The sequence below is a fragment of the Copadichromis virginalis genome, linkage group LG5 (genome assembly GCF_057382275.1).
Source record: "Copadichromis virginalis isolate Kocher_CV1m ecotype Utaka linkage group LG5, C_Virginalis_male_GT1.1, whole genome shotgun sequence".
NCBI lineage: Eukaryota > Metazoa > Chordata > Actinopteri > Cichliformes > Cichlidae > Copadichromis > Copadichromis virginalis.
In genome coordinates this window covers 1,489,412-1,514,110 of record NC_140622.1, presented here as the reverse complement: position 1 = coordinate 1,514,110, position 24,699 = coordinate 1,489,412, and the positions used below count along the sequence as shown (strand labels likewise).

Here is a 24,699-nt window from a genome sequence, read left to right as displayed (position 1 = left end):
TTTTATCTAGTCTCGGTAACAGAAACGTCTTTTGGGGGGTTCCACTTACTATTTCCTAATTAAATACACACACAAAAAATAATATTTTATTAGAGATTTTATCATTTGTGAGCACAGAAATATATATATTAAAAAAATTTAAAAATTCCCCACTTGCCCCTGCGGATGGTCATTCCTTCAAGCTCGGGTCCTCTACCAGAGGTTTGGGAGCTTGAGGGTCCTGCGCAGTATCTTAGCTGTGCTGGATTGTCTCTGGGGCATCTTTACACAGCCTGGGGTCTTGCCTGGTGTGATAGACCCCAGCCTCAATGGATCTTGTGCTTAGTGTTTGTTCCTGTGCTGCCATGATTAGTGCCTCTGTGCTGTCTTTCAGTCCAGCTTTGTCCAGCCACTGGTAGGATTTCTGGATATCAGCCACCTCCTCTATCTGCCGGTGGTACATACCGTGCAGGGGCCTGTCCTTCCATGATGGTTCCTCGTCTCCCTCCTCTTTCTTGGGTTTCTGCTGCCTGAGGTATTCACTGAGCACGCTTTCAGTTGGGGCCATCTTCGTGATGTATTCTTGGATGTTCGTTGTCTCATCCTGGACTGTGGTGCTGACACTCACCAGTCCCCGGCCTCCTTCCTTCCACTTAGCGTACAGCCTCAGGGTGCTGGACTTGGGGTGAAACCCTCCATGCATGGTAAGGAGCTTTCTTGTCTTGATGTCAGTGGCTTCTATCTCCTCGTTTGGAATCGATGTCTTGTTCACTCTTGGCATACAGCTTGATGTCATCCATGTACAGGAGCTGGCTGACAACTGCTCCGGTCCGTAGTCGGTATCCGTAGCCTGTCTTGTCAATTATCTCACTGAGGGGGTTCAGGCCTATGCAGAACAGCAGTGGGGACAGAGCATCTCCTTGGTAGATCCCGCACTTGATGGTGACTTGTGCTATGGGCTTGAGGTTGGCCTCCAGTGTTGTCCGCCACATCCCCATTGAGTTCCTGATGAAGGCTCTCAGGTTCCTGTTGATCTTATATAGTTCTAGGCATTCCAGTATCCAGCTGTGGGGCATTGAGTCATAGGCCTTCTTGTAATCAATCCAGGCAGTGCACAGGTTGGTCAGTCTGGTCTTGCAGTCTCGGCTGATTGTTCTGTCTACCAGTAGCTGGTGTTTTGCGCCTCTGGTATTCTTGCCAATTCCTTTCTGTGTCCCACTCATGTATTGAGCCATGTGCCTGTTCATCTTAGCCGATATGATACCTGATAGGAGCTTCCATGTAGTACTGAGGCAGGTTATTGGTCGGTAGTTGGAGGGGACCGGTCCCTTCTTGGGGTCCTTGAGGATCAGGACCGTTAGCCATTCCGGGTGTCTCTCGTTAACTAGCAGCTGGTTCATTTGTGCTGCCAGACGCTCGTGGAGTGCAGTCAGCTTCTTTAGCCAGCAGGCGTGAACCATATCAGGGCCTGGTGCTGTCCAACTCTTCACACTGGAGACCCTTTCTGGGATATCTGCCACTGTGATGGTTACTGGACCCTGTTCAGGGAGGTCGCTGTGGTCTGCCCTCAGGTCCACTAGCCACTTAGCATTGCCGTTATGGGTTGTGGCCTTCTCCCATATGCTCTTCCAGTATTGTTCTGCCTCCAGCCTTGGTTGTGCTGTTCTCATATTGTTCCCCTGCCACTGAGAGTACACCTTGGCTGGTTCCATGGAGAACAGCTGGTTTATTCTCCTGCCTTCTATCTCTCTGGTGTACCTCCTCAAGCGGCTGGCCAAGGCTGTGAGTCTTTGCTTGGCAGTTTCCAAGGCCTCAGGTATGGACAGCTTGCTGTATTTCTTATGCACCTTCTTTGTCGCACCTTTCTGCAACTCCGTTAGTTGGCTAACCTCCCTCCATGCTACTTTGAGCTTGCCCTCTAGCCTCCTTCTCCATGGAGGGTACTGCCCATTGTGGCTGTTCAACTTGTAGCCAAGCATCTCACTGATCACTGACCGTATTGTAGATCAGCTTGTTAGTGTCGGTAATCGTGGTTGTAGGTATATATACCCTGTGGTACTAATCATGGCAGCACAAGAACAAGCTCTGAGCACAAGATCCATAGAGGCTGGGGTCTATCACACCAGGCAAGACCCCAGGTGCAGGCTGTGTAAAGATGCCCCAGAGACAATCCAGCACATAACAGCAGGGTGCAAGATGCTAGCAGGCAAGGCATACATGGAACGCCATAACCAATGTTCCTGCATAGTGTACAGGAACATCTGTGCCGAGTATAACCTGGAAGTCCCGAGGTCAAAATGGGAGATGCCCCCAAGGGTGGTGGAGAATGACCGAGCTAAGATCCTGTGGGACTTCCAGACACAGACGGACAAAATGGTGGTGGCTAACCAACCGGACATAGTGGTGGTAGACAAACAGAAGAAGACGGCCGTAGTGATCGATGTAGCGGTTCCGAATGACAGCAATATCAGGAAGAAGAAACACGAGAAGCTGGAGAAATACCAAGGGCTCAGAGAAGAGCTCGAGAGGATGTGGAGGGTGAAGGTAATGGTGGTCCCCGTGGTAATCGAGCACTAGGTGCGGTGACTCCCAAGCTAGGCGAGTGGCTCCAGCAGATCCCGGGAATGACATCGGAGATCTCTGTCCAGAAGAGCGCAGTCCTGGGAACAGCTAAGATACTGCGCAGGACCCTCAAGCTCCCAGGCCTCTGGTAGAGGACCCGAGCTTGAAGGGTAAACTGCCCGCAGGGGCGTGCTGGGTGTTTTTATAATGTTATCATTGTTATTTTGGTTCCAGGTGGAGATGTGTGTGTGGCAGGTCATGACAGCGGGCCAGTGTTTGAAGAACAGCCGAGCAGTTTAATTTACCCTGAAGGCCTGACTGAAGGCAAAGTGACCCTGAGCTGTCAGGCCAGAGCAAATCCAGCTGCTGCTTATAGGTGAGTCTTACACACTCATTCCCTGTGGAGCCCACATTTTATAAAATGAGTTGGTCTTCTAAGTTTGTTTTAGGGTACTTACTTTGATTCCTATATTAAATTGCTGTCTTATTTTGGTTTAGAATGGGGCGAATAATCTTTTGATCCCCTGGTGAATTTGTACAGTGGGGAAAATAAGTACTGAACACGTCACCAATTTTCTAAGTAAATATATTTCTAAAAGTGCTTTTGATATGAAATTCTCATCAGATATCAGTAACAACACATCCAGTCCACACGTGTAAAGAAATCAAGCCACAGATGTCCATGCAGTGCCTTGTGACCTCCAAACATGGTTCATATTATTGCATTCAAAAACTTGATCTTGAAGTTTTGGTCTCATCTAACCAGACTCTAGTCAACCAACATTTCACAGGCTTGTCTAAATGTTGTTCAGCAAACTTTAAACACACTTCAACATGCTTTTTCTTTCAGCAATGTTGTCTGGAGTGGTGAGTGTGCATATGGCACTTAAGTGCATTACTTATTGTTTTCTTTGAAACCGTTGTACCTGCTGATTCCTGGAGCTCTCCACAGGTTGTCTTTGGCTCTGGGACAACCCTTGTAAAAATTCTTTTCACTCTTCTCTTTGCAGGGGGCACCTGGTCATGGCCAGTTTATGTCAAAATGATGTTCTTTCCACTTGTGGACTAACCACTGCCATCAGTATGTTTTGCAACAATTAGGTTGCAAAGACCTTGTGAGAGCTCATTGGTTTTACCCATCACAAGCTGTTTATCGGGTGCATTGGTAATGAGACACTTTTTTATAGGCCTTCAGTTTGGACTGAACTGTACTTCACCCACATTTGATGCAAAAGAGCTCACTGCTTTGGACCAGTAGGTTCGGCTACGTACAGGAGAGGCAAACTGAATGAGACTCAGGCAACTGTGAGTTTAGAAAACCGCTGGCTTGTGTATTTTTACTCATTCAGAAAATAAAAGAATGAAAATTAATAACAAACATACTTTTCAAATGAAAGTATCCCTTTTTGGTACCAGTATTTTCCTTCAGTGACCCTGTGGTACAATCACAGTAATCACTTAAAAAAAACCTTACCTGGGTGCACCCTTCTAAGTGTATAATCAGGGTTCAAGTTCAAGATAAACCACAATCTCAATTACCAAAATCCAAATAGCAACGTTCATCTGCAACTTCACAGACTTTGTTAGCTGATTGCAACAACCATTGAGTTGGAAAAATAGATCCAACGGCCCACACCCACTTCTCTTCCTGTTCATGGGATGTATAGAGTCCGTAAAAAGTCCTTAAAATAAACCGTCCATAAGTCCAGGGGGTTTGTGTGAAGAAAGGGAACAGTAATATCAAAGTGGCGTGGTGAGTTTTTTTGTTGCAGCTGGCCTACCACACTCTGCTGTGCAGCACAGAACAAAGTCAATTGGTCCGTCAACGGGGTTGGCTCGCCATCGATTACATCCGTTGCAATGCATCGATAGGAAGGACACAAAGGAAAAAATCTGACCTGTCCACGACAGTGTCATAGGACATTAAGTTCCCATATAATCACAGATCACAACTTGCTATCACTTAAGATGTACTATTTGTAACGTTACCCATGTTACAAATTGAAAATAAACACACAATCTGTGCAACAGTTTCAAAAGCTTTTTTTTTCAATAAGTAAAATAAAGTTTTTCGCAAAACATTGTAAACAATTTCCTAATAAATACTAGAAAATTTTGCTTACAATGAACTCATGAAAAGTGCAGATAAACAATAAACAATTAAAATGCTCACCGATCTCAAAAAAGAATGGCGCAGGAGCGCGAGATGGCGCAGGAACGATGAAATGGCGTTGTCTAATTCTCGACCTTCCCCGACCTAACAATGTAAAAGGAACCAAACTAGTTACTCGTCTTACCAATACACATGCAATAAAACAATTTTTCATAAGCAGCAAGTGCTAACTCTTCCGTTTATATCACTTTTCCCCGTACCTCATTTCAGTTAATCTCCGTCTCTTTTTCCTCGCTAGCGTGCTCATGGGGTATTCGTGAGAGAGGAGGACAAACCTGCGCTCTCTCAGTCATAGATGGCGTGCGGGGCACTGCACCACGTTGCAGCAGCTCATTGGCTAAGAGCAACCCACGTTTACTTCAGAACTCTTAACTCTTTCACTGCTGAACCTGTGGCTCATTCACTATAAACCGAGTGTGACTGCTAAGATTGATAGTCTTTTTTTATGTTTTGGTACATTTTATCCAAGCCATACTTAAATATGGGTTACACAGGTGTCAGCATTGACTGATCATGCTGAATCTGTGATTTGAAATGTGTTCCTCATTGGATTCATCCTACCGTGCAAATAGACTTGGACACAGTAGCCGATCTCTTACAGAACCTATGATATCTTTGGGTGGATCAGCCCGCTGAGGCCAGACTCAGACTCTGAATTTCAGTTATTAGTTTTAATACTTTTAATATGTTTTCAGGTGTTAAGTCCTCATTCTGACTCTAATATTTACATTTTCTCCAAGATCCAGTCGTTAGACACATTGTTGTGTTTCTGTCCTTTTATATTGATAACTGAGCGACTGGAAAATCACAGAATAGCCAACTAATGTAAACCAAGTGGGTGAGAACACCACTTGTCTATATTCTTAGTTAACATTCTTGTTTTGATTTAGCCATATCTCATATGTATTCTGTAATATCAAACATTAGTGGTGGCCCGCTTGAAGCTGACGCTGTGTGTGTCAAAAAGAAGCACTGTGTGGAGACTTGATTTGTTTGGCCAGAGTCACGTGATCAGTGACGTCCGAAGCTTCATTTAGAACCTAACTGCTTCGGTGGTTTATAGGGAAGTGAATCATTCGCGGGATTCATGGAGTGTTTTGATGGTGAGAGACAGCAAACCACTGATTATTGTATTGAGAGATTTGGAGCCAGCGAGGAAGCGAGGAGGTTCTGTCGCGTGGGAGTATTTAGAGTTGATTTTGGTCAGTTTTGGTTGGGTTTTCCAGCTTTGTGTTCTTGTTGTTTGTTTTTGTTTAGTGCGTGTTTATTTTTTCTGAAAACGTGAAAAACTTAACATGTCAAAAATCTGCTTTTCATAATATAAATATCATTAAATAACTTTAGAAACACATCCATTTGACTCTTTTTATTTAATGTAATAAAATATATTTTATTTTAAAAATAATCTCAAAATGTTTTCTGGCTGATAGTCTGTGGGACCCAGGAAGACCGTACACCTGCATCTCTACAGTTTCTGTGTGAGAGGATTTTCTTCAAAGGAGAAATCATCTCAGCCATCGCACGAAGGAACAAATTCTCTTTTTAAATAAAAATTTAAAAGGGTTTCCTTAAATGGATCATGTCTTTAATTTGCAAGTACATATGCATGATCTCTTTCCAGTTCACAATCAATCTACCCCCAGGTCAAAAATATGTGTAAGAAAATTGGCCTAATATAATATTATTTATAAACATACCTGTCCAGCTGTCCAGCGATTAGTGCATGGAGGCAGGACCTCACAGCAGAAGCATACTCAATAATGTGTTGTACATTATTATATGTATTTTTCACTTATTGTATTTGCCAACATCAAGAAGTCAGAAGTAAAGAAAGACCACATCATGGTGCATGTTTGAACAAGGGAACTTTATTGATCACAATAATTTATTAAATAAATAAACAAACAAAAACATGTTCAAAGCAGCACAGCGGTGGCCCAGTGTCAAACAGAACTCCACTCTGCAGCGTGAGCAGTCATAATGAAGCAGTTGGTTTTATTTTGTGGATTCAAGCTGCTCTTCATATCTTTGGCCACCAGATGTCAACCAGAGAGGACTGTGTTGAAAAGCTTCGAGTAATGAAAACGTGCTTCAATACTTCAGAAAGCTTCATTTGGCCGAGTTTGGTTATGTTTTCCACTTTTACAGATTATATCATGTAAAATCTTGGTTTAAATCGATTCTGACAGGTTTGTTAAGTTAACATGTTTTTTTTTTTTCATTTCAACTGTTAATTGGTTTAGTTTGAACTCACCTTACCTACCAGTGTGCCAGGAACAAAAGCAGGAAATGTAGTTTTACTGTATTTATAGCTTCCTGGTTAATCTGAGGTCACAGGAAGACACCAGGTGAAGAAGCAGGAGAACCTTTGTAATTTAATAAAACTGATTTTAGACTGTGTTTATAGAGAAATTGATTTGTTGTAATACGTATTGTGTCTGAGTCCAGAAATGTTTGTCTTACCTATCTAATGGAGTAGTCCAGGGTGAGATTGTTTAAGTGGACCATTTAAGCAGAAAAGAACCAGGTCAGTGTAGCTGTTTACATTTTCACCTTCATTTCCATTGAATTAAGTTCAGTTATGTTTATTTGAACTGAGTTAACTATGGAGTTGAGTTTCTTATTAAGTTTTGTAAATATTGTTTGGTCACAAAATGGTGAATAAATCACTCGCTCCACTGGACAGCATCAGTCTCCTGCCCTTCTTTAGCTGCTAAGGTCAAGTCCTTCTGGAAATGTGTCCACTCCTTTATGAGTGAGGACATGGATCGGAGAGTCAGTCAGCAGGATGGGAGGAGTTAGAGAGAAACTTGGGGTTTGTTTGAGAAAAGCTGGCCGTGAGTATGTTAGTATCACAGACCCCAGTGACTGACTCAAAGTTGAAGTGAACTTTTTATCTGCAACAGGAAGCCAGAGTTGCAGCATCTCAGGCTGAACAAACTCAGTTGTTAGCTAAACCTGCCCAGCCATATCTGTGACTGCTCCAAGGGCACACAGCTAATCTGTGAGAGCTGGAATTTTTTAACTCAGTGACATCCAAATCAGTTTGGATCTTTAAAGTCAAATGTTTCTTTTTCACTCCATTAAAATGAAACTACCATAAAATTTGAATTATTTTTTTATACTGCAGGATAAAAAAAAGCCTGAATCAAATGATTATTTCCATTTATCATGCAGGTGGCTTGTGAATGGGACTGCGGTTCCATTGAATTTGGACCGATACTCCCTGGTGGCTGGTACCCTGGTGATAAGCAGCCCCGACCCCATCCGGGATACAGGCTCTTACCAGTGTCTAGCTATCAACCGCTGTGGCACCATCATTAGCAGAGCAGCCAACCTCAAGTTTGGTTGTAAGTAATAAAGACCTTTCAGTCATTTTACTTGTTTGAGCTGCCGGCTTTAAAAACATGGCAGAAAAGGCACCAGACAAAAACACGAGTTTACATTCTTTGTCTGCTTCTGGATCAGAGCTCGCTGGTTTTAGGACTTTTCTCTGTTTTTTTCAGCATTTATTACTTATTTGTCTGCATTTGCTTGTTCCAGACCTCCATGACTTCCCTCCAGATGGCAGAAGTCCTCAAACAATAACTGAAGGTCAAGGAACGTTCTTGGCCTGCCAACCTCCTCCACATTACCCAGGTACCTCTCTGTTTCATTGTTCTTGAAAATGATAATTTATTATATATATTGTCAGAGAGCCACAGAATAGTCCTGTGTGTGGCTGGAACATTAGTTTTTTCTTTTGCATCATTTTCCTTGACTAAGAAAAAAAGAGTCGTGCTGCAGCTAGCCACTTCACCACTAGTGCCCAGGGCCAGAAGGTGATTAACAGGTCAGAGGGGCAGAATATGACAGTAAATATGAAATGAAATCTCTCACTGATACATTGTGACTGTCATGATTGTGACTTTTTACAGTGAAATCTAAGCGCTGACAGAATGAAACGACTAAAGTGACTGACGGCGATTCTTTTCTTCTCTAGCGCTGTCTTACCGCTGGTTTCTCAACGAGTTTCCCAACTTCATCAGGAAGGATGATGGGCGCTGGTTTGTGTCACAGGTCACGGGGAATCTGTACCTGGCCAAAGCTGAACCTAATGACACAGCAAACTACTTCTGCTTCACAACGATCAACATGGAAGTTAGCACGAAGAGCACATTCAGCAAGGCCAACCAGCTCACGGTAGTCCCTGATGGTATGAAAGACCTACAGCTGCATCACTCGTCTCTTAGCATCCTCACGTATAGTTGTTCCGCTGTCTGTAGTTGAGCATCAATGATTCTAAAAACATAGGATAACAGGGTGTTGTTGTTCACTGATAGCCCAGTGCAACGTCCAGTTTTAAGTTGTGGCATTAGCTTGCCTGTTATCAGTTTACTAAAGGCTGAAGCAAAGTCGACTCAGAGACAGCTGCTGACTTTCTCCTTCTCATCAGTAACCCTGCTGGTCAGCCCATGGAATACTGGCCCAAGCCTTCCACTAAGGATCTCATTTAGACTGAAAGGATTTGGATTTTTACACTAAAAAGAGGTTATGGCACAGAATTAAGTGATAATCTAATCTAAGAAGATTTGCTTTTTCATTCCAGCCAATCCCAGGAAGTCAGCTCCAACCATTAAAGTGCGCTTCCTGGCAGATACCTATGCCCTGGCTGGACACACCACCCAGTTAGAGTGCTTTGCTTATGGAAAGTAAGTGTCCATCGCAGAAATTGCTGTGTGATGCTTCTGATGTGTCTTATATTATAGAGTGATGCGGTTCAGCTGTAGTAATACATGTCCAGCCATTTTTACATCCTCATACCTCAAACCTAATTATCACTCTCTGATCGCTGCACTGCATTTTATTGACCTCTTACTTCCATCTCTCAACTCTCGCTTTGCTTTTCATCTTAAAGTCCAGTTCCAAAGGTGCGGTGGAGGAAGGTGGATGGTCTAATGCCATCCAAGGCAGGCCCCACTGTGGAGGGTCCCACCCTGACCCTTCCTGAACTCTCCTTTGACGATGAGGGCATTTATGAGTGTGAAGCCTACAACTCAGAAGGAAGGGACACGTACCAGGGACGCATTAATGTCCAAGGTGACTACAGGTTCTTCATTGTGCAGCAAAGCATGTGTCATTTCATTTTAATGCACTCGTGTTCATTTTATAGCTCATGTGTATTTGTTTTTTCTTGACTTTCTTCTCGTCCAGCTCAACCAGAGTGGTTGCAGGTGATGACCGACTCAGAAGTGGAGATTAGCTCAGATCTTCAGTGGAGTTGTGTGGCTGCTGGAAAACCTCGACCCTCTGTACGCTGGCTACGCAATGGACAGCCACTTAGTACACAGGTAACACAACACACACACACACACACCTGACCATAAAACTTCTGAAGAAGGCATTTGACATGACCATGTGGGTACAGTTATCCTTTGGACTCGATTTTGAAGCAGAGAGATATTTCTTTGATGACAACCTCTCAGCCCATCATGATGGTACTGTGGGCATTCCAGTAGTTCCAGCTGGTGGCAGCCTCAACCCTTGGTGCTTTCTGTGTTGTTCCTTAACCCTTTAAAGCCGGTCAGAGCGGCACGCTCTGTTTTGCGTAACTATTTTTAAATCCCTGTAGAACCGGAACCGCATGAGCTAGCGCAATAATTTGTTTTGCATATGAAACCGGAGGAGTTGTACTTACATCTGATGCCATCAGCTTGTCCTCGGTCACGGTTTCCTTCCACATATAGCTTTGCAAAAATTGCATAAAAAGCCTTGCAGGAACAAAAACATAATATTCCAGAAACACGCTTTGCCGATCCGATCAGCTGTTCGTAACACTTCCCACAGTGAAACAGACTTCAGCGCGAACTGTCACATGTCCGCCATTTCCTGCCCGAAACCGGAAGTGACGTCACATTCGTGAAAAATATAGTTTTTTACTTGTAGGCCTTAAAAGCCTATACTGGTGTTTTTATAAGTCATGGTTGACTTTATGCTTTTCTGAATAGTTGCTGGGATGCTTAGAACTCGAATTGCACTGCTGGAAATAGTTTATTTTGATGCTGTTTTCTTTGCAAATTAGCATCATAGGATTGTTTTTTTTGTTTTTCCTGCAGTATATAGAAATTGCTGTATCTCCAAAATAAAACTATGAAGACACTCAAAATAAATTTCCTGTGGTGGGAAACTATTTTTGCAACTTTTTTGTATTTAAAGTTTTGAGGGATAAGCCTCTTAAATTTCTCCAAGTAGAAATATATGTAAAAAAACCAAAAACGATTTTCAATTCTTTTGTAGTTTATTGCACTTTTTTGTAATTAATGTAGTTACTATGCACTTAATGCATACATATTATTAAAATCTGGGCTATAACAGTTGTATTGATGTATAGAAACTTGAAATGCTCCCAAAAATGGCTCCACAGCATGTAAAAATATAAAGTAAGCTCTGGCGGACTTGGTTCTATGGTAGGTCTTACATCCTAACAAATTTCCTCTCATGGGTGGGTGACAGGTTGGATTTTCAATCAGATCAATTTAAATTTTTAGTTTTTATTTATATAGCACATCATCACAACAACAGTTACCTCACCTACAGTACCCTACAATAGGGTAATGTCAGTAACGTAGTGGGGACGGAGCTGGACTCTCTTAGGGTGGTGTCTGAGAGGCGGATGTTGTCCAAGATAAAGACAATACTGGACAACACCTCCCACCCACTCCATGACGTGCTGGCCAGTCACAGGAGCACACTCAGTGGGGGACTGAGATTACCCATGATGCACCACTGAACGACATAGGATATCGCTGCACCACTCCTCCATCTAATAGGCTTTAAACACTGTAATAGTTACACCTTTTTGCACATGCTCTTCTCTTACTCGCTAATGTTGCTCTCAACTTTCTTGATATTTATCTATAACCACCTCTGTCAATCATTGATATTTATTATTGAGTGATTTGTATATATTGTGCTATTTCTTAAATTTGTAAATCTGTAACATATTGTATTGTTAAATAGTTTGTTGTCTGTTTTTGTTACTGTACAGGAGCAACTGTAACCCACATTATTTCCTTAGGGATTAATAAAGAATTCTGATTCTGAGTACAACAGCAAATCAGAATAACTTGTATTTATGTCCAATTTCTAGAACTGACCTCAAAATCTGCAGTTGTTCAGAAATGGCTTCATTAACCTTCTGGAATAGTATTCTGAAGTTCCAAGACCTTAGAGATATTGTAAATCTGAAAACTCCTTAAAATGGGGCATGGGGTTTATGGAGAGGGCTATGAGCACATTGTGGCATAACTTTCATAAGTTCCTTATTTATTAGGGACTTCGTCTTGATCCCAACCATGGATACTGCCTCTTAAAAGCAGTGAAAAAAGGAGCCAAAGCATAATCAGACAAATAAGGAAAGCTGTGCTTCAGTTAATGATTCGACCTAAGAACACCTGCGTGTATGAATATGGCTTTTGTCCTTTAATAGTTTAATTGTCACTTTAGTTATTTCTGCAAACAGTGAGCTGAATAATGCAGTACTGTACAGCATGCTTTGTTACACATGTCACAGATCGGTTTGTGCTTTCTGTAACTTTATCTCTTCTTTACCTTCTTCGGACCTCAAGGATCGTGTGGAGGTGAATGGAGTTCATCTTAGAATCATCAACCTTGCTCTGGAGGATTCTGGCATGTACCAGTGTGTGGCTGAAAACAAGCATGGCACCATCTACTCGACTGCTGAGCTCAGGGTCCAAGGTAGATAGAGACTTTTCATTCTCGAGCCAAGTAGTTTTTATTGTCAACCCAACAATATACACTCAAGTATACAGTCGGGTGAAATATCGTCCTCCTATATCAAAGGTGCAGACTGTACAATGAAAGAAATTCAAATACATACGTACAACTATACAGAAACAAGATAAACTACGAATAAGTACAACAGTATTGTACTTGAATAGAAATAGAGTAAGAATTAGTGATGGGAATTCCAGCTTTTGGCTCCCAGCCGGCTCTTCAGGTTGTTTTGTTGCTTTAATTAATTTATTATCAACAACAATATAAAATTATGGACAAAAGTAATTACTAATGTAAAAAAAAAGTGGTTTTATTTATATATGTTTATATATAAATATATACGGTGGCCCCTAGAGACAAAACACGTACAAACTCCAAAACACATTTCTAGAGTTAACTGAACTTCCAAAACAGAGCTACCAAGATCACTTAAATTACAGCCAGAGGGGCCAATGGCGCGATATGGCAGCCTGGCTTCTGTCAGTCTGCCCCAGAGCAGCTGTGGCTACAACCGTAGCTGCCTCCACCAGTGTGTGAATGTGAGAGTGAATGAATAGTGGCATTGTAAAGCGCTTTGGGTGCCTTGAAAAGCGCTATATAAATCCAATCCATTATTATTATTATTACACAATTGAAAGCATATGTGTATTGTTTGTGTATTTATACACAAGCACTCACCTGTTACTACCACACACCAAATCGGTTGTTGTCACTTCCTGGCTTGTGTAGCCATTCGGTAACAAAAGCTCCACACTGCCCCCTAGCATCCTGGAGCACTTCTGTTGCGTTTTGGAGGTTTCACATGCTTCGGAGTTTGTACGGGCTTTGTCTGTAGGGGCCACCGTAAGTATACTTTTATTTATTTACTCCACATAAAATGCAATAAACAAATTATAAAATACAAAGACCAACTATTTACATTTCAACTTTTAACTACTTAAATTTTCAGCCTTTTCCTTTTAAACTAATTGAAAGTGAAACAACACAAAACACTGCAAACCACAACACAATAAAAATACAAATTATAATATGCAAAACAAAAGGAAGATGCACAGAGGACAGTGAGAGGAAAGTGTTATGTAGTCCAAAGAAGTGTGTGTGGAGAAGAGAGTCCAGTGTGGAGGGGGGCAGCATGGAGCTGGACTGCTTGGGGGAAAAGCTATTGCACAATCTCGCCAACCTGCTCCTGATGCTGCAGAGTCGTCTTCTGGATGGGGGAGAAGTAAAAAGTTGGAGGGGGTGGTGATGCGGGTCAGCCATGATGGTAGTGGCTTTATGAATGCAGCATGAGGTATAAATGTCCAGTAGGCTGGGTAGAGAGCTGCCAACGATGTGCTCCACACAATCCTCTGGAGGGGTCGAACACAGTTCCTGTGCTCAGTGTGATGGATCTTGTATGTCCAACCTGAGATCCATTGATCGGTTTGTGTGGTATGTGAGCTGTAGTGGGTCCAGTTTGGTCTGATGGTGGTGTTTTTAAAGCACTGTGGCACAACAGCTTGGCTCAGGGAGATGTTGAAAATGTCCGCTGGTTGGCACAGGCTCTGAGCACACGTCCAGGTATATTGTCTGGTCCAGTAACTTTTTGTGGGTTGACCCCAGCGAGAGTCCTTCTCACTGACTGTCACTGTCTCAGCATTCTCACTTATGTCTATGTGATAGACACAGATACCTGTTTCTTTAGTTACTGGCCCATAAATAGGACTCTTGTTACTTCAATCTATTCTACTTTTACCTGTAAAAAGGTGTATTGATAATTCCTAAAGACAACATAATAAAAGCATGCCATTACGTGTAAAAAAACGTATTAATTTTTCGTTGGATTAAAACAAACAGGAGATACAATTGACAGCAATGCACCACTCTCTTTTGTTCCCCTATCCTTGTGTGTCTCTTCCTTTCAGTTCAGGCTCCAGACTTCCGGTTGAATCCAGTAAGGAAGCTTATTCCAGCAGCTAGAGGGGGACAGGTGATGATTGATTGTCGCCCTCGAGCTGCCCCGAAGCCCAGTCTGTTCTGGAGTCGTGGAACAGAGTTGCTCACCAACAGCAGCAGGTATTTCCCTAGCTAAGCCAGTGTTACAGTTCATACTACAGTGTAAACAGCATGTATGGTCAACTACCATGGTCAGTAAAGTCGATCCTAGCACTGATTGTTTTGTGCACCCTCATGTAGCATCTCAGGCCAAAGTGTGATGCACACAGATGGCTGCAAAAGAACATTGGCTGCTTGGTCTTTCATTTTTGTAAGCTTCTATTCCATGAATAGTACAAGAACAACTGAAAGCAGTCTCACAGCTAGCTGAGGCCTGTTCCCATGCTATTCTATGATAAATGACACAGATAAAATATCTGTTGTTCCAAGCACTGAACTCATTGATTTGTATATTATTATTTTTAATGGAACTTTCAACACGAGGTCCAGAGAGATGTTGTTGCAAGTAAAGGAGTCTATCATACCAGTCAGAGTAGCCAAGTATATATAACCTATACTTAAAAAACAATATATAGACAGAGACAGTTTTGTTAATTTTAAGTTTTTGGAGATGGTAGACAATATACAAAATTGGCTGTAATAACAATTAATATAGTACCTTTGTTAAATACCTTGAATTTAAATTTAAAGTGTGCACTTACCGTATTTTCTGCAATATAAGGATTATATATATATATAAAATCCTTTAATTTTCTCAAAGATCGACAGCGCACCTTATGTATGAATTCTGGTTGTGCTTACTGACCTCAAACTGATTTTATGTGCTACACGGCGCTCAAAAATCTGTCAAAAATGTTTTAGTATGACTTTGCTAAGCTTCGAAGCCGCACCGCTTGATGGATTGTTGGAGCATTACAGCTACTGTAGTCAGGAGCCTCGCGGAGTGATCTGGGTCCCAGACTCTGCCTGCTTCAAGTCCTAAACTCCTTCTTCTTGAGGTCCTAAAGTCAAACGAACACTGAGAGGTAAAAACAGTCTAAATTCTTCCATCTGTAATAAAATCATCAGTGTTGCTGCTTTACCAGGTGTAACTATTAAGTTTAACATGCAGGCATCCATGAAAACAGAATTTATTAAATATAACAGAGTTAGACGTTAGCAGGAAGTTAGCTCGCTAGCTTCCACCTAAACATGTTCTGACTGAGATTTTTCTGAAATAATTCAAACGTACAGCTCTGCTATCACTTCCAACATAAATGAAGACAGGAAACTAAACAGCAGTGACGTTTGTAGGGTTACTGAAGTTGGGCTAGCTGGTATATAATGATGTGCTACGTGATCGCTAGCGACACAGCTATGTTAGCATAACATAAACAGTGAAGCTGGAGGACGAACACTAACACTTTTCCACTTATAAAAGTTAACGTGAAGGTTCCTGATGGTTAGAGACAAATGCAATCGCATAGCAGGATGCTGTAAACGGACCAAACTTCAGTCAGAACAACTGAGATAATCCATCCACAATACGAGGTTAGTCATTAATATACTGCAACAACATGGGAATAGAGCCGCTGTGAGCATTAATGAATCAATGGTACAGAAGTGGAGGAAGCAAGAAGAATGAGCTGAGTAAAGTTTGATTTATCTGACTGTTTTGTTTGCTTAATGCTCATAATCAGGTGCACCTTATGTATGAAAACAGACCCGTTCATTGACAGTCCACCTTATAATCCGGTGCGCCTTATGGTCCAAAAAGTACGGTAGATTACATATTGATTGTTTGATTTAAAATTCACTTTAGTGGTGTACATTTATACACCTAATGATATATGTAAGTTTGTCATTCTTTCAAAAACTCATCTGCAAATGGTGTGAATTCAAAGTTGTTTGGCTACAATAATAGCAGACAAACTTTAAACCCTAGAGCTTGGAAAGAAACCGACTGGATTCATCCAAGAGGCTTCTTTAAATCTAAAACCAGTCCCAGGGATTGAAGCCCTAGTGGGGGTTGTCCCTTAAGAGTGTTGTTGACCTGTTTTAATCATGTGCCTCATTACATGAGCCAAGGTGTGAAAAAAGGCGTGGGTCATTACCAGGTTGGATGTCCCTGGTGACCAATTTCTTAGTTGACTAAATGAGGAAAAACATTTGAGTCTGAAACTAAGAAATACTAAGAACAATTTAATGGACAATGTCAAAATATAATAACAAAGGCATTTAAAAAAAACGAGTAATCACGTTCCGCTATAATGCTTAACTGTGCAGCACATCGCATCGTGCATTATGATCATTGTTCATAATGAGCATGTTAGCATGTTATACTCTAATTCCCAAAGAATGTACTCCTCATTGGCGAGTACAAAACTAGAACTCAACATCTCAGTGAGGTCAAATATCAGCTCTCTGACGTTTATATGTATTGCACAACAGCACTTGCCAAAAAGCATTCAACTTCAGCATATGGAACAATGTATGTGCCTCCCATGAAGAAGAAAAACACTCAAAATAAACCAATGTTATGTTTGTGCCTGTATACAAACATTGCATTTTGGGGAGAAAATAAATTTGAGCAAAGAAAAGTTTAATTTGAGCGTACGGCAGGGCAGTATGGCCAAAAATATTTATCACGATATATATTTGGAAATTTGCGATAACGATATAACTGACAACATAATTGACGTGAGACAAAATACTTTACAACTCCACAACTTTATTAGTGCAAAAAAAACCATCAATGTATTTTCACTGAAACAAGCAGCTGTTTTCTTCAGTAAAAATATAAAAATGTAACAGTGCAAATGCAAATTCCTCACTAACAAAAGGCATTTCCAGTAGAAACTGGCCGACATATCCTCAGCATAACCATGTATAACATCCACAACACTTAAAAGACTGATAAGTCTCGTACTGACTGTTGCGTTAGGTGACTTAAGTAGGTCACATGGTGGGAGAAGGGCTCACAGTGGTTTCACCTGAAACCTCTGGTGGAAATGACACCTTGGCTCATGTGATGAGGTAAATGATAAATAGTATCGACTAAAGGGTCAACCCCTCTAGAGTTTAAATACCTGGGACTCTTAAACATTTGGTTTTAGCACTGAACACACCTCTTAGGCGAGGAAAGAAATGTCTTCACGAACCTTTAAGAAGTCCAGTCGCTGTCTTTCTTTCTTTCTAAGCTCCGTAGACAACTTGGAATAAGTTAAGTTTTCCATGTACAAACACATACAATGTTTTAGATTAAATTAAGGGTTATATTGTACTGTGTCTTTTCTCAGAATAGCAGTAACTCCAGATGGCATCTTGTGGATTTATAACATCAGCAGAGCAGATGAAGGAAAGTACACCTGCTTTGCTGAAAACTACCTCGGCAAAGCCAACAGCACTGGACACCTGTCTGTGAGAGGTACACAACTCAACAACTCAGCCATAAGTAACAAACAACCTCATGCCACATGTCAGTGAGTTGAAGCCTTTGTTCCTATTGCTAGTCGCTATAATCATCTCAAAGTCGAGATAAGCTTAACTGTGCACTTTGGATTGCTTGTGTTCTCTTCTGACACACGTCCATGAATTAATTATTTCATTGAAATGTAATTATGTTTGAAAACGCATTCTCGTAAATTAATAGAACTGAGTGGTCCTGAACCTTCGACTGTATCAAGCATGAACGAGACAATATATAACATTCAGACTCTGATGAATGCAAAAGGAGGAACTCAGGGTTCACTGTCTTAATCAAACTTAGTTTTGGCATGGAGACTGGAGGAGCCACAGATCAACCCACCAATTCAAAAAAGTGTATGTGAACTGGAGACTGCTGGAACACCAGTGTCCCTGTAATGAAAGGATATGAGTCCTCTAGTCCAGTGGTCCCCAACCTTTTTTGCGCTACGGACGGTTTATGCCCGACAATATTTTCACGGACCGGCCTTTAAGGTGTCGCAGATAAATACAACAAAATAAAACTAGTACCGGTACCGAAAAAAAGAAGATTTATTCATAACACACGTGAAAAGACCCAGGAAAACCGAGTTAACGATAAAAACGATAACAAAATAACGCTGAAAACCGATAAAAACCCTGAAAACCAGACATTTCACACCTGAGCCTCGGTACCGCGGCCCGGTACCAAACGACTCACGGACCGGTACCGGTCCGAGAACCGGGGGTTGGGGACCGCTGCTCTAGTCCCACAGTGGTTGATTGTCTTGTGTTCACTACTGCGGCTCCTCCGAAAAAGAAAGCCTCCAATCAGAATTATTTGACCTGGTGACCTTAAATGCACACCTTAAGGCAGATAGCTGTTAACATGTTTGTTTATCCACCCTGACGAATCACCAGTAAAACACTTCTTCTTTTGATTACTATTTATTAAAGCATTGAATAATTAAAAAGTATCATGTACATGGAACTGGTCTGTTTAGAAAACCACAGGCGTAAAACACTCAGTCTTCCCAAAAGAGAGTGACCCCCTGGCAGAGTTTTACATGTGAACGTGCATCTGTCTATCTAACCGGTTCAATCTGGTGGGGAGAAGCTGCTGGTACCAGTTATCATGTCTACATCTGCCCCACACATTCTTACATTTTCACTGATATTTCTGCAGGTTTCTACATAATTATTCAATCAGTAAAAGATTTTTAATTATATTAATCCCAAATAATAATCAAACCCAACATTACCCCTCCAGATAAGCTGGAGAGGAAATGGTGTCTCATTTATTTAGAAGTTCTTCATTTATCCTGGAAAAAACGAGTTTGTTTGTCGATTTAAAAAACGCCCTCTGTAAGGCCAGGACATGTTGCACCGCTGACTGAAGAAAACAAGAAAGCATTTGAATGGTACACAAGAACATCTATGAATACATTTTCCAAACTGTCAGACTTGTTTATTTTTTATTTTGGTATCTTCAGACATTTGGACAAGGTCTTGCTAATCAGAACTATTTACCCCCTCACAGATGCCACCAAGATCACGCTGGCCCCTTCTAATGCCGACATAAATCAGGGCGAGAATGTGACGCTCCAGTGCCATGCCTCCCATGATGCAGCTATGGATCTTACCTTCACATGGTCTCTCAATGGTGTCCTTTTGGACCTGGAGAACTCTGCTGGGCCTTACCATCGGGTGGAGGGGGTGAGTCCTATAATGTTTGTGCTGAAAAGAAGGTTCTTGCGAAGATACTGCAGCTTGCCTACCAATCGGAAGGATGGTCGATCGATCTCCAGCTCCTCCTGTCTCTGTGTCAAAGTATTCCTGGGCAAAATACTGAAGCATGAGTGTGTATGCCTGGATGTATGTGACCTGTAGTAGAAAGAACTCTGAGTATTTAAATGGAGTGCTATATTAGTACCAGTGCAGGTTTGAAAGCCTGCAGAAAATTCTGATTTGGTAACTTCTATCATTCACTCTTGAGACTGTGATATTTAACTTTTAGCTTCATCAAGGTTTCAAGACACTATCTCTACTTTCAAGATTAGGTTTCAAACTTTCCTTTTTGCTAAAGCATATAGTTAGGGCTGGACCAGGTGACCCTGAATCCTCCCTTAGTTATGCTGCAATAGGTGTAGGCTGCCGGGGATTCCCATGATGCACTGGGTGTTTCTTCTTCACTCACTGTGTGTTAACAGACCTCTCTGCCCTGAATCATATCTGTTATTAACCTCTGGGAGTTTTTCCTTCCCACTGTCGCCAAAGTGCTGCTCATAGGGGGTCATTTGATTGTTGCGTTTTCTCTGTATGTATTATTGTAGGGTCAACCTTACAATACAAAGCACCTTGAGGCAACTGTTGTTGTGACTATATACATAAAATTGAATTGAGTTGAACTTAGACAGCACAGAAAATAGCAGCACAAATTTCAGTTTTGAGTTTTTATTGGTGCTTTAGGCTAACCCTAACCCTGTGCCATGGCGAGTAGCACTGTTACCTCGCAGAATGAAGGTCCTAGGTTCAAATCCGTCATCTGCCTGGAGTTTGCATGTTCTTCCCGTGTTTGTGTAGGTCCTCCTTTTGGTAGCTAGCTTCTTCCCACAGTCTGAAGACATGCCATTAGTAGTTAGGTAATTGGTGAGTCTAAATTTCCCATGAGTGTGAATGGTTGTGTGACAAACTGGTCACCTGTTAGCTACCTGTCCTCAGTGAGGAGAGCTTTAAAAGCAGAGCCAAAGGTGATTAGTAAAATCAGATTGAAACCATTCCAGTGCAGTCCCTCTGATGCCCACTAAGTCCTACAGCCAGGAGATAAGGACACCATAATATATGATATCAAAAGCAGAACCGAGGTCTAAAAGTACTAAAGCAGCAGATTTCCCAGAGTCAGTAATAGTTAAGAGGTCATTTCAGAATTTTAATTGCTGTGATGTGCTTTCCATCTTGATGCATGCTCAGTCATCCATGTTCCAAAGGTTGATTCAGTTCATCAGGGCGTCGCGTTTTCACTCATCAGGTGACGTCTTCAGTCTCAGCTGACTGCAGGTTTCAACCTTATAAACAGGACATTTGCACAGTGACTGAAACCAGCCCACTGAAGGAACAATGGGCTGGGAGGTCAGTTTCACGATCAATCATATGCAGACGGTGAGTAAGGGGGGACATTGATGATGTACTGTAAACCAGTGCATATGGATCAGCTTGACACATCCACAGAAGCACAAACTGGGTGTCACCAGATGTAGCGCCCAGTGAAGCAGAAGAATATCACATCAAGTAAATGCAGTTATCCCAGCTGGGAGGGCACCCAACGAAAGCTCCAGGCCGTCCAGGAGAGAAGGACAACTGCTGCCTAAGACAAAACCCTTAGTGATCCCTTGTAGCCCCTTTTCCAGTCGTTCATACTCAGATTGCTTGGATGAGTGACATTTTTTGAGGGCTAAATCCTCCCCTTGGCAAATTCTGGCTGTCACCATATCACCTGTCCCGAATTCAAGATCCAATTTAGGATAGGCTTTCAATTAGAACCTGCAAGCTTCTATTTCTGTTCATAATGTTCCATGGCCACATTTCAAAGCTCATCACTAAAGAAATATATAGGCAGGAAATGTGTGCCTTTGGTGTTTTCAGCTCCTCTTTTCCACAAATGGACCGCTGACCCGCAGTCCATCCTGTTTCTGTGTTTTCTCTTCTTCTACGTATGGTTTCTGCTTTTCCTGTTCCTAAGGCACTCAAATCTTAAAGTCAGGGTAAGTCAACATAAAGCTGGCATTCAAGATGGTGTTATCAAAGTCTCGTCTGTTTTAAGTCACATTTGTGCTCCTGTTAACAAGTGCTTCATCCTCTGAGCTGCATCAGCCTCCATCTCTTTATGCTATCCATTCACCATCCCGGTCTCCAGAGGCCCTGCAACCTTCTCGCAGGCCCTCCTCTCTCTCTAGCCTTTCTGCACTCTCATACTTGCCTCCCTCCTGATCTATGCCAGCCCTCCAGCCTGGTCTCAGGCTCTCACACTCGCCTCTCTGCTGGCCCGCTTTGGCCTTCCACCTTGAATGCAGGATCTCACACTCGCTTGCTTATCATGGAAACACAAAGACTTTAGATGCAACTGAAAAGCCTATCAAACCTTCCTGCAGAGAGATTTTCCAGGTGACGCTATTTCTGAGAATTGATTGGTCAGTAGGCGGTGATTTCATGCCTAGTCTGCTCGTCTGAGTTTACACTGAAGTTACTGGGATAAGCCAAAATCCAGGCCTCTGGTCACACATGTTAGGGTGAATGAATCCAGATAAAAGAAAGAGATCCACTTGTTCCTCCAATTAAATGCTAGCAAACATTGCATGTAGCTTCAGTCTAAATAAATAGGTTACACACACAGATCTATGCTTGTTAGAAGGATGCAGTGAATGTTAGTTTGAGCTTTGAAGTATTTGTGGATAATCATAATAAAAAAGGAATATCACCAGAATCCTTTCATTTTTTTTAAACAGGGCTTTGATCGTGAAACGTGCAGGTGTGGCAGAAGTTTAATTAACAAAGTCCACAGACACAGTCAGCTGTAATCGACACCTTTATTCTGGTGTGGATGAGAGCGAGTGGGCCTTCAGCAGGGCGCTGCTACGCTGGTCCCCCCCAAGGTGCCAAGAACAAAAGGCTCCACCATCTGTTTAACCCGATAAACGGTGCCCGGATGTCTCCAACTGTCTCACGACCGTGTGCAATAAACACATATGTGATATAATCAATAAATAGGTATTTCCATCACACAGATTTGCAGTGACCCAGTCTGTTCAGTCTTTGGTTCACAGCTCGGCAGCTTGTCTGAAACAAGCGTGACAGAAAACTGCTGCTCCATGAAAATGTAGTTTCACCTGAATTTATTTTGTAAAGAAACCAAAATTCCAAAACACTGAAAGAAACTATCCGGTTGTTCAGGGATGACACGACGAATCCTACTTCCGGACCTAAAGTAGTCTGCGTTTAATATGGCTTTTGTGTTGTTAACATGTTTAATGTTTTGTATTTTCTTCTATTTGATCTCAAAAAGCTCCTAAAACAGTCAGTGATCCCTGTTGACCTCCCTCGGCTTTTATTACCGCTAATCATTTATTTAAGCTCAGTTTTTAAAACCTTAGGATGTAACTACAGCCCAGCCCATGCAGCAGTATATGAATGACTAACCTCGTATTGTGGATGGATTATCTCAGTTGTTCTCCTGGCTGAAGTTTGGTCCTTTTACAGCATCCTGCCATGCGATTACATTTGTTCCTGACCACCGAGAACACTCACGTTAACTTTTATCGAGTGGGAAAAAAGTTAGCGTGTTTATATTATGCTAACATAGCTGTGTCGCTAGCGGTCTCGTAGCACATCATTATATACCAGCTAGCCCAACTTCAGTAACCCTACAAACGTCACTGCTGTTTAGTTTTCTGTCTTCATTTATGTTGGAAGTGATAACAGAGCTGTACGTTTGAATTTGTTTCCAAAACCCCGCAGTCAGGACATGCTATATTGTATTTAGATAGAAGCTAGCGAGCTAACTTCCTGCTAACTTCTAACTCCGTTAAATGTCATAAATTCCGTTTTCATGGATGCCTGGATGTTAAACTCAATTGTTACACCTGGTAGAGCAGAACGCTGATCATTTTATTAAATATGAAAGACTTTAGACAGTTTTTCAACTCTCAGTAATGCCATAGTGATCGTTTGATATATGGACCTGCAGCGGAGTTTAGGCCCAGACACGGCTAGTGACGTCAGACTGAACAACCGGATAACAATAAATAATAATAGATTTTATTTATAGGCGCCTTTCAGACCCCCAAGGTCACCTCACAGTAGCACGTAAACAATACCATAAAAAACATAAGAAAAATGTATATATAGCAAACATGGCAGATAAAATTTAGACATAAACAGTCATAAAAGTATAAAAGCAAATATAAAAACTGAGCAGGTAAAAATGGCCTAAGACAGATCAGGTGTATGCAATTCTAAACAGATGAGTTTTGAGTAGTGATTTAAAAGTGGTGAGACAGTGTGTGGTCCGGAGAGCAAGTGGGAGTGCATCCAAAGTCTCGGGGCAGAACAACTAAAGGCTCTGAGTCCCATGGTAGTCAGGCGAGCAGGTGGAACTGACAGAAGGGAAGCTGAGGAAGAGCGGAGTGTACGAAGGGGCGAGGATGTGTGGAGAAGATCGGATAGATATGGAGGAGCGAGGTTATGAAGCGCTTTGAAAGTGAGAAGCAGGATCTTGACACGGAGGTGAACTGGGAGCCAATGGAGCTGTTTAAGAACTGGTGTTATATGTTCAGTGGATCTAGTTCTGGAAATAATACGAGCAGCTGTATTTTGAACCAACTGCAGTTTATGGATGATTTATGAGGTAAACCATAGAGAAGAGAATTACAGCAATCCAGATGAGATGTGACGAGAGCATTGACAAGTATGGCGGTACTGTGTGGTGTGAGTGAGGGACGAAGAGTAGAGCTGGGTGTCATCTGCGTAGCAGTGAAACTGGATGTTATGCTTCCTAAAAATATTACCTAGGGGTAGGAGATAGATGATAAAAAGTAAAGGACCCAGGACAGAGCCTTGGGGTTCACCAGAATTAACTGGAGTAGATGCTGATCTGTGAGGGAGTAACTGAACAAACTGTGAGCAGCCAGAGAGATAAGAGGTAAACCAGGCGAGTGCTGTACCATTGATGCCAATAGATGCTAATCTGTGAAGAAAGATGCGGTGGGAGATAGTGTCAAAAGCTGCTGTAAGGTCGAGAATGAAGATGGAGATGAGTCCAGAGTCAGCTGCAAGCAGAAGATCATTGGTGATTTTTA

The 24,699-nt window shown here is 41.9% G+C and overlaps 1 protein-coding gene across 1 annotated transcript in view; it reads left to right on the top strand.

Annotated features, from left to right (window-relative positions):
- The window catches only part of cntn2 (contactin 2), a 76,901-nt gene that overhangs the window by 33,294 nt on the left and 18,908 nt on the right, over positions 1–24,699 (top strand). The window contains exons 3-13 of the mRNA XM_085455519.1: positions 2,776–2,917; positions 7,892–8,064; positions 8,258–8,353; positions 8,697–8,909; positions 9,303–9,405; positions 9,612–9,793; positions 9,908–10,044; positions 12,322–12,451; positions 14,395–14,545; positions 17,704–17,831; positions 19,389–19,564. Of these exons, the coding sequence (XP_085311645.1) occupies positions 2,776–2,917; positions 7,892–8,064; positions 8,258–8,353; positions 8,697–8,909; positions 9,303–9,405; positions 9,612–9,793; positions 9,908–10,044; positions 12,322–12,451; positions 14,395–14,545; positions 17,704–17,831; positions 19,389–19,564 (1,631 nt within the window). The remainder of the gene's footprint in view (positions 1–2,775; positions 2,918–7,891; positions 8,065–8,257; positions 8,354–8,696; positions 8,910–9,302; positions 9,406–9,611; positions 9,794–9,907; positions 10,045–12,321; positions 12,452–14,394; positions 14,546–17,703; positions 17,832–19,388; positions 19,565–24,699) is intronic.